Below are 13,471 nucleotides of genomic sequence, written 5' to 3'. Positions count from 1 at the left end.
CTAAGTATTGTAAAAATTTTATTACATGATTACTAAAAATACTTTCCTTGTAATAAATTCAATGGAATATATTATAATACATGTTTTTTATCTTTAATCTCCTTTTCATTTCCTGTTTGGTTTAAAAAAAAACTTTTCTTTTCAATGAAATCATAAAATCATTCTTTTTAATTACTTTGGATATATTGTCATCTCTGGGGTCTGCTTTGTTCTGTAACTATTTCTTCAAGAAAGTGGAGGTGACAGGGGGGTAACTAATTTGTATTTGAACAATCTCTGGTACGTCTAAAAATAGAGGGCAAGAAAAGGAAAAAATTATTGGCTATAAAGATGAACACAGATATTACGAAAGTGTAATAGGACTGCTCCATCCTTTACAATACTTTGTTATTCTAACCCCCAAACGAGCATCCCCTTTCATTTCCCTCCCTTGATCCCAAGAGTTCCTTACCTTGAGATGCCTTTCCATTGCAGCAGTACCTTTCAATTGCTTCCTTTATATTATGGTTACACTTCAGAAGTTCATATAACGCCTACAAGATAAAGAAAAAAAAAAAGCCTATCCAATAAAAATTACCAGAAATTCACACTTAACAACAGCATTAAAACAAATAGACAAAAAAACACCGGGACTAGTACGAGAGTCCTGACAAATACTGTCTGAAATGCTCTCTAAAGGCAAGACATTTAGGGGTATGTTTGCCGAAACATTTAGTCTACTTAACTGTCCTGGTGATGGACTCTGGTATCCCAGGAGTTTGTTCATTTTCACTCTACCCCTCAAAAGTCACCCACCAGTATCATTCTTTTTTTTTTTTTTTTGCCAGGCCACCTGAGCTGGGCAATTTCCCTATTTTAGATGATTTTTTTCTAATTGGAAAAAATTAGAACTATGGTCTTATTTCTTGGTATCACCTACTCCCTGTCTTTTAGAGTATTAGTAAGAGGGAACAGCAGCAGGCCTAGGTTAATAATAGGTTAAGGATGGGTACTTGAGTGACTGGGGTTTATAATGGTCTCATGGTCTATGAAGGGTGTCATTTTCTTAAAATTAGAATTTCTTCTCATTAAATCTGTTTGGAATTACAAATATACTAAATAGCAGTGGAGAGAACTTAACTGAAAGTTATTTAATAATCCACCTTCCCAAGTAATTTCCAAGAAAGGCAGAGATGGCTCAATATTAGTAAATCTATTAATACATCAATAGGTTAATAATCAGAACCACAATCATTAAAAAACAATCCAGCTGCTAAAAAAGCAGTATCCATTTTTAATTTTAAAAAGACAAAAACCATTGTAAGTGTAACTGGATGGTTACTACCTTAGTATAATAAAGACAGCCTATATCAAACAAAGCACTGGTATTATTCTTAATGTAAAAACCTTAGATATATCACCTCCCATCAAAAGCAGGCCTCAAATCACTACCACTACCAAAAGTCTCTGAGAGTTATGGCTAATGCAGTAAGATAGTAATAGGAGTAAAAGATATAATAAATGGTAAGGAAGGAACCAAGGTATAATTCAATAATGACTTTAATTCAATAATGACTTTAAGACTAGAAAGCCTGATAAACACAACTGAAAAATTATTAGTTTCAATAGCTTGACAAAAATTAAATTTTTAAAAAATTGGTATTTCTCTATATTAGCAGTATATAATTATTATAGATCCCGTTAACAAAAATATTAAATACACATAAATATTTAAGATATTGACGAATTAAGTTAATTAGATGCATGTGATATCCAAACAAACAAAAACATTTGATTAAAAAAGTCAAACACATAGAGTCATGTTCTTGAACTGGAAGGTTTAATGTTTTAAAGGTACTAATTCTTCCAAAATTAATTTATAGTTTAATGGACTATCAGTACAAAAACCCAGTGGGGATTCTTTTTGACAGCTGCAAAGCTACTCTGAAATTCAACTACTACGACTTCTGTATGTTACTTGGGAATTCAAGTCTGAATCCAACTATCTCTGGATATTCATTTCAGTTAGGATCATTGAGGCTAAAGACACAGAGTGAAAAGTATACAAGAGGGGCAAAATGTCGTCAGAAGGTAAAACCAGGGACATCCAAAAAAAAAACCCCTTACTAGGCAATACTTCCAGACCCATCCCACATACAATCAAGAGTATCCTGCAACTGTAAGTACACATTGCCTAACAAATGCTCCTAAACAAATTTACACAATCTTAATAGGTAATACTTTTCAACACTTCCTGAATAGAGTTCAAGAATAATCCAAAAAATACCTTTATTATAAAATCTAAAGTCCGACCATAGAGAATGTTTAAGTAAGTGATATTACAGCTACAGGATGGAATATTCCGTCATCGGGAACTAGATAGTAAAGAATTCTCAATGGCAAGGAAAATAAGTGATTCAAATTAAGATATGTGCATACACAGAGAAGAAAGGACCAGAAGAGAAAACGTGAAACAATATGGAGTAGTTATCACTAGGTCTTGGGACTTTTTGTAACCAGTGTTTTCCAAGTTTTAAAAATCTATAGAAAGAGAGATACCCAGTTCACATGTAAGAAATACTTGAATCACATATAAGAAAATCAAGAAGGGTGCCTAGGTGGCTTAGTCGGTCAAGCATCTGACTCCCGATTTCGGCTCAGGTCATGATCTTAGGGTTGTAAGATTAAGCTCCTCGTCAAGCTCTGGGCTAGGCGTGGAGCCTGCTTAAGATTCTCTCTCTGATCCCCACCCCCGTTGCCCCCCCCACCAAAAAAAAAGGGAAATCAAGAAGAGATTAGTTAGCTGCTGTTTCAACAGAAGTTAAAGTATACCTGTTCATTGTCCCTTGTGTGTGTTCCTACAGATATCCTATCCATTATTTTTTCATTTCCAGTTCTCAATGAGGTCTCAGCAAGGTACTCCTTAACTTTGCTCTCCAAAACCACACCAGGACGCCAAAGTAACTGGTCTTCATTTTCATACACTGATAAAGAAAATCCCATTAACACATTAAAAATAGTGAACATACTCCTAGATGCATACAAACTGCTCTTCCTTTTCTTTGATATGCTATACACTGGGACAACTAGCTTTGACGACAGCAGCAATTTGATTGTCTCGCAAGGTGACTCACTGGTAAAGGTATAATTTTTTTTTTTTTTTAACTTTATTAAGGGCCAAGTGTTCCAGTGGCTAGAGCAAGCAGCTTTCTCGCTGGTTGATTTACTATCCAATCAGAAGGCTTTCTATGCCTAGTGAAATCTAATGTAAAACCCAGAAGGGTGTTTTATATTCTCCTAATGAGGGGGTAAAAATAACCTGTATAAATTCTTTAATAGCCTCTTGAACTCTCTAACTGCCTCTATGATGTGTATACAGGTTAAAAACTGCAAACAAATAAAACACACAAAAATAAATAAAAGCCAAAATATCTGCCAATAATGAAATACCTAAGAAAGGTAGATTTTTACTTTACTTAATTTCCTCCCAAAGGGTGAATTTTACTTAAAGGAGGATGCACATCCATCAAAAATGGAAAAGAATGATTAACAGTAAGAGAAGTAAACTTTCCAAAATCTCTTAAGGAGGTTGATACATTAATAAGCAGAGTGTCACTAAAATAAGGTATATATATTATTAATGCACACACTGCCACCATACTTAAAGCTTCTACTTCACACACTAAAGTAACACAGATGGCCCAAATATTTATCCCATTGCTGCAAGTGCAATGCATTCTTCAAGTGTAGGATAAGTACTAAACACAGCTAATAATTTACTGAAAGCTCCCTATGTACCAGGGACCAGGATCAGTGCTTTATATTCACAACTGTGTGAGGCAGGCATTATCGCTCCTGGTGAGCAGGAAAGGTAAAAATAAAATGTGCCTATGAACCAGTAAGACTGACTTTTGATGTAAATTCCTCTCCACCTTGTCATAACTGAAATAGGTAAAACAGTTTGGGTACATCCCCTCTAAGGATAGAGAAGGTAGAGCTTCCCTCCTGAATGTGTACGAGTAAGAGAGGATTACGTCCATTATGTTTAATCTAAGAACTGACAGTGGCTGAGCATGTTCTGACGTCAAGGGTGTGTGTCATTTGGGTGGGGGGATGGAGAGGCTGGGTCATCTGAATATCAGCCACTGTTTTGCTTCCCTGGGACAACATCATTTTGAAAGCAGTTTAGGAAAACGTTGTTATTAGGGGCTGCCAATGCTAACAACCCTAGGGTAGCCAGTCTCCCCTTCCTTTAAATGGAGGATGACCTAACAGGGCAAAGGAAAAAAGAAAAACTCAGGAAGGGCTGTGTCACTGTGCTGTGTTGGCCCCATGATGTCACAGGGACAAATCGACTCCTTAGGGAAAAGGTCAAATGCACACAGCCAAATCTATAGGCTTCCCAAGTTCAGCTAGGGAAATGTACCTGTATTATTTTCCACCATATTTTCAGGACCAACTATAACTCGGATCTACCAAAAGTGCGAAGAAAAACTGATTACACTTAAGTAGGGGTGTACAAAAAAAGAAAGAGAATCCTTGTGTTCTACCACCTTCTCTTTCAGGACTTGCACAGGAGAATTTCTTCTAGTCTCTACTCATCAGGAATTTTCTTTCCAAGAGATTTTATCTCTAATGTGCACATTATCTCAGGTTATAAGATTCTACCCACTTATACTAGAGTGGGATGTAGGTCAAGCAGATGTCCCTGCAGAGGCATTCCACTACTTTATCTGGCGCCTTAGCATACCTGTAAGGCTAAGAAGCACTGTACAGAGACAGAAGTGGTTCTCTGAGTCTCAGCGTTAATTCTGATATATTATTCCTGAGTCAGGCCTAAACTTTCGCTGACTCCAAATCTATCTTTATACTGCCAAGGTTGAGGGGCACCTGGGTGACTCAGTTGGCTAAGCATCTGCCTTTGGCTCAGGTTATGATCCCAGCATTCTGGGATCGAGCCCTGCATTGGGCTCTCTGCTCGGTGAGGAGTCGGCTACTCCCCCTCCTTCTGCAGCTCCCCCTGCTTGCACACTCTTTCTCTAATAAATAAAATCTTTCAAAAAAAATTAATGTATACTGCCAAGGTTGATATGTAATCAAATAATTAAACAAACTATTAAGGGATAACCTGGCCTACCATATATTATCAAAATCAAAACCAAAAGTCTTACTTACCTTTCTCATCACCATCATACTCTCCAAGGTAAGGGGGAATCTCTGCCTGATACTGTAAACCAATCATTATTTCCTACAAGAAAATTTAGAAGTAAAAACAACTTATAAAAATATACTGAAAAACAAGTTCCAACTCATTGAGCTACTACAAGTCAAAAGAAAGTTCATCTTACAACAGCAAAATTATCTTAAAATTACTTCAGAAATGTTTTTAAAAGCTACTTTAGTCCAAACTGTCTACTAAGTTATTATGATAGTAACTCAACTTACTTTCCTCAAATCTTCAGGTGAGTTTCCACTGTCTGTTTCAACATCTTCAACTTCTGATTCCTTATCTCCATCACATGTAGTATTTGCTTAAAAAAAGAAAATTAAATTTTAAAAAAGGTTTTTATTGCCTATTTTTGCAGCACGTGACTGGCATGTGGCATTTTATAAAAAATCATTTGAATGAATAAGATTAGCACAAATATACTCAACTTCTTGTACTATTCTCACATTTTAACACTAGTCAAAACAAGAAACTGAAAATACTAAGAAAGTGTATGGTAGCCTTAAAATTTTTTGTTCTACTGTCAAACAGTTTGGGAAGGCAAAAGGAAAACCACTACGGTCACCTTAAAAAAGAACAGAAAGCAACAGAGTTCTTATTATGCTAACCCAGAATGGGACACAGACAAAGAGGTGCACATTAACTCCATCAAAATTATGTTTTTGCACACATACACCTGTATGTGTATTTGCATTTGTTAAGTGAACAGTTTTTCTATGATCAAAATAACTAAAAAATAAGCAAGGCTGCAGATAAATTATTTCACTTCAAAGACCTTTTAAATATTACTGATATACATTAAGGGATAACACACCAAGAACTAAAAAGAAAGAGAGAATTAAATAAATCACTAAAAAGATAAAAAATAGTTATTGAGCATCTGATGGTTTTCAAAACCAGGGAAGTAAAGGGTCTTTTAAAACAAGTCCAAAAAATGTCCATAAAATTTCATGGTTGAAGAACTGTGATTGGTTACCATACCAACAGATGAATCTTGGGAAAGAAAATAGCCTTGCAAAACTAACCAAATGTTTTAGGTTTTAAAACAACATGTTGGTTAACCTCTATTCCAATAAAAAGTTATAAACGTATCAGGATTGTAACAGAATTGTATTTCCATTAAGTAAAACACAATATTCTGATGAACTATTTTTTTTGTTTTGTTTTGCTTTAAGTCTGATAAACAACTAGTGAATGCCATAAAATGTACTTGAGCCAGAGTATCAGTGCTACTACTAATCAGTAATGACTGAGTTTCTTACATCGTAAAGGCCTAGGGAAGAAATCGGAAGTTTCATGGGAAGTCACAGACGGTGTCAGATCATCTGCAGAAGACTGAGTTTCCTCATCATCACCCGACAACAGGTCTTTTGCTATTTCCTCCTGTAAGAATAAGAATGCAGTGCTAGAGTTAGAAATTACTACATCTCATAAAAAATTTTTTACTTAAAAAAAGGAAATTAGACGTCATCAATTTCATATTATTCATAAACATACTATGTATTATGATACAATTAAGAACTTGTTGAAGGCCCCTTTTGAGAGAAGTAAATCTGAAATGCTCCTGTAGTTTACTTCATATACACATTTAATAACACTTAATATTTAATTACATATAATACTTAACAACTATATTATTATACACTTAAACAATCTGCCTAACTTATAGATAAGCAGAAAGCTTATCTGAACCTGCAAGCTAATTTTTAGTGAATTTACAACAAAAATAATCTTATATCTAAGTGATTAACAATTAAACTCACTTTCTACCAACATAAATAAATAAAACCAAAAAATTCCCCAAACTCTTCTCTTCCAATAATTTAAAAAATCTAACCAATGAAAAACTCTGAGTAGAGATATAATTTTAAAAGCAACAGGTTTGAATTAACTTTTATCTAGAGTCATCTGTGTGCCTGGTACATAGGCATTCAGTATTTGCCGAGTCATTAAAGGTATGGTACATTAATACCACTTGACTGAAAAGGGAGAACAACAAAACTCACAAGAAGAAGTGCCAAAATGTGGATTCCTCTCCCTGTCTGAGAGTCCCTTTCCAGAGACCACAGAAAGTTAGCAGAGACCGTGGCTGTGTGAACTGCCCTCAGCAGGTACTATACCTTCCCCACAACCAACAATATGACAGATGGGTCACCAAGGCCTTGGGTGCTGTGGCTGCCGTCACTCACAGAGCCCAAGAAAACAGAACTTCTCCCCAACCACTCCACATCTAAGCCAGCTTGGATTGAAGGCCTCTGGGGGGATTTATTAATCAATGCATTCAAGTGTCCAGAGGATCAAAAAAAGGGCAAAATCTAAGTTTAGATACTGTATGATGAACTATGTCAACATAGGAAAGAAAAACTTTATGGGAGAACACTCAAACATACGAAGTATTAGGAAGCTACTAGTACTTTTAAAGCAGTGTAATCAAAGCCAAACAATATTTAAATCGGTCACCAAAATGATAAAGAGCAATGGGTCAATAAGAAATTTACATTTCAGAAATATAAAATGCTTTTAATGAAAAGGAAACTAATAAAAACAGCCAATGGTAATGGATCTGGAATTTTTCTTTTAAATGCTTGTACTCACTTTGTCTAGTGTCATGTCTGGTAGTTCATCAGCAAGTTCACTTGGGGAGCTATTTGTACTGGAATTTGCCACTGCCGGAATTGTAGGTTCATAGCCATAGAATGCCAGTAAATCTTCTAAAGGCATGTTTCCTTCCTATTCAAGCCAGGGCACAAGCATAAACTCAGTACATGTCACAATACAGAAGCACAGATAAACTGTGATGCCCTTAATGCTCATAAAACACATTATTAAAACAGCAGTATCAAAGCCAAGTTTTAGTTTTTCTTTTTGTACTACTGCTAGAAAATAGGCTCAAACACTTAGAGCTATTATTAACTTATTAACAAAAGCCTAATGATTAACATCTTCATTTTTATTTCCAGCATTTCACTCTAAAAAATTCTCAAATATTTACTTTAGTGATTTTTTCTTAAGCATTCAACGTTAGTATAAAGATTTACCTTGAAGGAACTTATAAGTAATCAATCAATAACTTCATATAATACTCAGTGTGTTTCCTTGGATTTAACAGTTGACCACTTGGTTCAATTCTTTATGTTAATTGGATGACAGCTGAAGGGCAACCACTGACACCAACAATATTTATGTATTACTCTTCAAAATTATCCTTTCTTTTACTAGCACCATATCTGTATTCTATACAATTATTTTAGGTTTCTCTTCCATAAACACCTACTGAAGTTTATTATCATTACCACCATCTTACAGGTGACAAAACGGAGGCTTAGTTCTGGGTTCAAATTCCAGTACCACCAGTTCACTTACTGGCAGCGATGCTTTGATAAAAGTACATACTTTGGCTGCAGTGCTTCCTATGTTATGACTACGCTATGCCACATTTTGGCACCCTTTCCCCCCAACTAATCCAACTGGAAATAAGTGGTGTATTTCCTTTTTAAAAATATCTTAATTCAACTACTAAAGTATATACAGCTATTTACAACTATTCGAATATATAAATACAAAATAATATATCTGCAGACTAGTTAATCTGCTCAACATTTTAGAGATGTTTATGCTCATCTATTAAGAAATTCATTAAGCTTGCTTATAGGTTTCGTTTTCCCTTTAAGGCAAAATGCCTCAGTCATGAAGCAAAAGCATGAAAATGCTAAAACATGTCCTCAGCTGATCACAAAGTGAGCTGAAATGAGCCAGTGATGATTTCTAGAAAGCCACTGTCAGGCTCGGAGAGGTGCCCAAGAATCTGGCCTTCTTCACCTTTACAGGTCTAGAACTTACATTTTTTCACTGTGCCTGATTCAAACAGATTCATGCTAAATGAGCTTAGAAAAGGTTTATGACAGAATGTGACTCTGTAAATTTGCAGTAGGAGACATGTGCCTTTCCAGTGACCATACCAATCATGTCACTCATGAAATCCTTTCAGCTTGGGATTGGAATCAGTTAAAAAGCTGCTTTGGTAGCATGGAGTCAGCACAAATGGAGTTGGATGGTCAGGATGGACAGAAGTTCACCCATGCCATGGGGAAACCTCGTGAATTATTCTTCTCCCAAATCAAAGAACAGAACCCCTCAAATATGCCCAGAACCAGATTCAGTCTCGCTAGCCCTGCTCCTTGCAGATTCCATGCAGCCCATTCCCTGTGGCTCATATTGGTTCTAAGAGGAGACTGGGTTGAAGCTTTTGCAAACCCGTCTGTATTATTTCTTCAAAACCTCATAGTTTCAGATTCTGTCCATGAGCTGGGGAGATGTCAATTTTCATGTGTCATACACTAATAATCCACCTTTCCATCAATGCACCACTTTCTGGGTTATAGGTACTATGCAGAGGTTGCTAGCTGGAGATACAGAAAGTCCCTGCTCTGAATGAGTTCAAGTCTTAATGGAAGAAACTGGTAAGTTAACAATTATAATATGTTGATTGCAAAAATCAATTCCAGAAATGGTAGTATACACTGGTATGTAGAGAAGGGAAGAACTAAACTCTAGGAATAACGGCATGCGTGACATTAGGGAGGTGACACATAGGGTGCAAAGACTGAGCTAAGTCTTGACAGATGAAGAGGCATCTGACAGATGAGGGCTGTGTACTAGGGACTTGTGATGTGTCATAAGAAACACTGACTGAGCAGTTACTGGGTGCCAGCAGGCCACTGTGCCAAGTGCCAGTATGAAAAACAGCTCTTGCCCTTCTACAGCGCACAGTCTAGGGGGCGGAGGGGCAGGAGGATAATCACAATACACAAATATAAAACTGCCAATTACGACGAATGCAAAGGAAATAAACAGGGTCCGGAACAACGTAGAGAGTCTACTTTCACAGGGTCAAAGGGAAGACAGAGAGTGTCCTTTACTCCTAGGGTAATGGGAAGTGAATGGAGCCTAAAAAAAAGTGTTTGGGGGGGAATGAGGGGGAAGTGCCATGACTTTATTTCTTCTTAAATGTTGGGCAGCTACATAAAGTTTGAGGAGGTGGAGAGATAAAAGCAGGGAGACCACCTAAGGGTTTCATGCTGGATTAAGGTACTGATATAAACATGGAGAGAAGTTAATAGATGATATATATTCTAAGGTGGAATCAAATGGGTTCCTGGATGTGGGAGTGAAAGAGAGAGAAATGTCTCTCCAGATTTCTATTTGAGCAACTGCCTATATGGTGGTAACTTTTACTGAGATAGAAAGGACTGAAGTCAGTTAAGCGTCAGCCTTCGGCTCAGGTCATAATCCCAGGGTGCTGGCATCAAGTCCCGCATCCGGCTCCCTGCTCGGCGGGGAACCTGCTTCTCCCTCTCCCTCTGCTTGCTGCTCCCCCTGCTTGTGCTCTGTCAAAAAAATAAATAAAATCTTTTTAAAAAAATTAAAAAAAGAAAGGACTGAAGGATAGGTTTCTGAAGGAAACAAAAGTTCTGCAGAAGACACAAGTTAAGTCTGAGAGGACTATGAGACATCTAAGTAGAAGAGTCAAGTTGGCCAGCAGCCTGGTGTTCAGAGGATCAGGCTGGGCTAAAGGTATAAATCTGGCATTTGTTAGCATCTAGATGATATCTAAAGCCAAAGAAGGTGAAAGGACAGAAAAGAAAAGAGAAGGGAATATATGCTTTATTAGAAGAACTTCCAGATATATTACCCTACAGGCAATGGGAGATGTCTGGAAAATTTTAAGCACAATATGCATTTTGAAAATAACATTCTAGGGGGAGTAGAAGAATGAGAGCCTCAACTAAGGAAGGGAATTATCTGAGCGAAATTAAGAGAAAAGAATATTCCTTGACCTACTTGATAAAGTAAATGAAAGTGACAGAGGAGTCTAAAAGGATTGCCTGTTTCTGGCCTATGAAGGCTAAATACCTATAGCACCGTTATGAGACAGAAACATCAGACAAACTTGAAGGTGGACAGTGGGGTAGTAAATGATAATTCAAGGCAAAAGCTGAAGCAATGAGCTTGAATGAGATCATCCAGAAAAGGCATATAGAGTGAGAAGACTAAAGCTAGAACTCTGGGAAATGCCATCAATTAAAATGTGGGCAAAGAAAGAATGGCCCATAAATACCAGAGAGCAGAACTAAGAGAAAGCAGAATTACATAAGCTAAGGAAGAAGCAAGTGTGGAGAGACCAGAGATAGTCACTTTAGGCCAAATATCAAAGAGAAATCAAGCGAAATAAAGAGAGACAGGAATTCTCTGTACCTGTCAAGCAGGAATTACTGGTGATCCTACAGCCTACTGGGAGAAACAAAGCTGAATCGATGGAGGGAAGAAAATACATACACTATAAAAAGAGAATCACTAAGGGCAACACAGGTTAAAAGAATTTCTCCCAAATTTAGGAAACATGAGTAGGATTCTCTATGCTGATTTTAAAAAATAAGTGGGAAGGACAGACTTAGGGCAGGAGGGATGGAATTAAGAGTTAGCTTAGGATGTGGCATATCCTCTTGGGACAGTAGGGAGAGAAGAATGAGTATAAAAGTTAAGTTTGTATGTGTGGGGCACACAGGAGATTCCAGGTAGTCACTCATGAAAACGCTACTTTCTCTATAAAGACACAAGTACAATCATCTGTTGAGGAAGAAGGTGACTATCTTAATGGAACTTCATCAACACATTCAAGGAATGACATTAGTTACCTAAAGGGAGCTGATGCTAAAATACAGAAATAACTTGTACTAAAAACTTGTATAGCAAAACTAAGAAAAGGTGAATCTAATCTCTGAAGCACTTCACAAATGAGCTTTCTATTAGACCTATTAATAAAGGACTAAGTCCTCTGAACCACAAAAGTGTTTTAAAAAAATCAAATGAGTAAACCTCAGTCTCTGAGATCTGTGGTGGCTAGATCAGCTTAGAAGTCTGATCCAGCACCTTATCACAGGTAGAGAATTTTTCTCTTCTTTTTCTCAGGTATTTTGTTGACCCTATTTAAACTTTAAGGGGCATATTTGAGTCTAGTCATACTTATAAATGAACTATTTTCTAACTCAAAGGTTTTATATCGGGAAGAACATAAAATCTAGAGGCAGAGGACTCACTAACTGCTAACCATTACTGTAGGCAAATCACCTAACTCCTCTCGCCTACATTTCTTCATCTGTAAATAGGAAAGTATCATAATTTCCTTGAACCTATGATGCATAACCTCACATGCCAGAAATTAGGATGCATCCCATTACCAATGTACACATTTCCCATAGTACTGTTCTTCCCTGCCTCCATCTGTATTATTTCTTTAAATCTATGGTACATTTCACAATCAACAAGGACTCTTAACCAAGGAAATAATGCTAATGCTCATCCAATACACCTGATGGTGTTCCTGGATTGATCAAAAGAAATTGTCTAAGTGAAGTGTAGAACAATTTTCATATAAACGCCAGTCTGATATCTTAAAATATGCATTGCAAAACAGTATACATATAGTTTTAAAAAATTAAAAGAAAAACCCCACAAAACAGGAAGGATCTATACCAAAGTGTAAGTGGTAGAAAAGGTGATTTTTATTTTCTCACTTCACAATGAATATCAAGGGAGAAATCTACATATTATTGTAAAGAACTTCTCTAAAAGTTATAGCTGGAGAGCATTAAATTAAAACCTCACAAAACAATAACATGAATAAAGTATAGTAAGACACAATGTAAACCTTATTTTATACATTTAATAACATAAATCTAGTCACATAATGTATTTTCTATACCAAAGTTCTACCATACAAAAACTGTTTTTTATCTATTTTTAATACATATCGTACTAAAAATTTGTAAGCACTAAAATACAGACCATATTCATAGTCTATAAACTATCGAGTTTACTATGAGTATAAAAACTTCCTGTAATTTCTAAAAACAAACATTAACATCAAGCCCCTAAGACTGTGAACATGTACGAATACCTAAATCCAAGTTCCAATAATAAAAGATGAACAGAGTACATTAAATGATATAGAAATAATTTTAAATTTCTTCTATAAACAATCTTTACTCTGTATTTGTGTCTCTATCTGCTGTTTTTTATTCAGTTTCATGTTTCATTAAATATCAACAAAGAATAGAGACCACATCTACATAGTTATGCTTTACTATAGATAAGAATTATAGTTCAGAGGAAGTGGGCAGTCAGTCACTCTTAGAAATAGCTCCTCTTATCCACTGTTCAATGAGAGAAAGATTAGGCTTCTAAGTGGAGACGCAGTTCTTAGGT

General features: G+C 36.2%; 1 protein-coding gene across 3 annotated transcripts in view; it reads right to left on the bottom strand.

The window, feature by feature from the left end:
- Positions 1-13,471, bottom strand: part of MIER3 (MIER family member 3) — a 30,499-nt gene that overhangs the window by 10,848 nt on the left and 6,180 nt on the right. For all 3 annotated transcript variants that reach the window (XM_025892417.2, XM_073905447.1, XM_073905446.1), the window contains 6 exons: positions 7,802-7,936; positions 6,469-6,589; positions 5,425-5,510; positions 5,155-5,227; positions 2,812-2,963; positions 452-533 (listed from right to left, as the gene is read on the bottom strand). In XM_025892417.2, the coding sequence (XP_025748202.1) occupies positions 452-533; positions 2,812-2,963; positions 5,155-5,227; positions 5,425-5,510; positions 6,469-6,589; positions 7,802-7,936 (649 nt within the window). The remainder of the gene's footprint in view (positions 1-451; positions 534-2,811; positions 2,964-5,154; positions 5,228-5,424; positions 5,511-6,468; positions 6,590-7,801; positions 7,937-13,471) is intronic.

Source organism: Callorhinus ursinus, unplaced genomic scaffold (assembly GCF_003265705.2).
Source record: "Callorhinus ursinus isolate GAN/ISIS: 27379988/994484 unplaced genomic scaffold, GSC_fseal_2.0 scaffold23, whole genome shotgun sequence".
NCBI classification, from domain to species: domain Eukaryota; kingdom Metazoa; phylum Chordata; class Mammalia; order Carnivora; family Otariidae; genus Callorhinus; species Callorhinus ursinus.
This window is presented reverse-complemented; position numbering and strand designations above follow the sequence as displayed.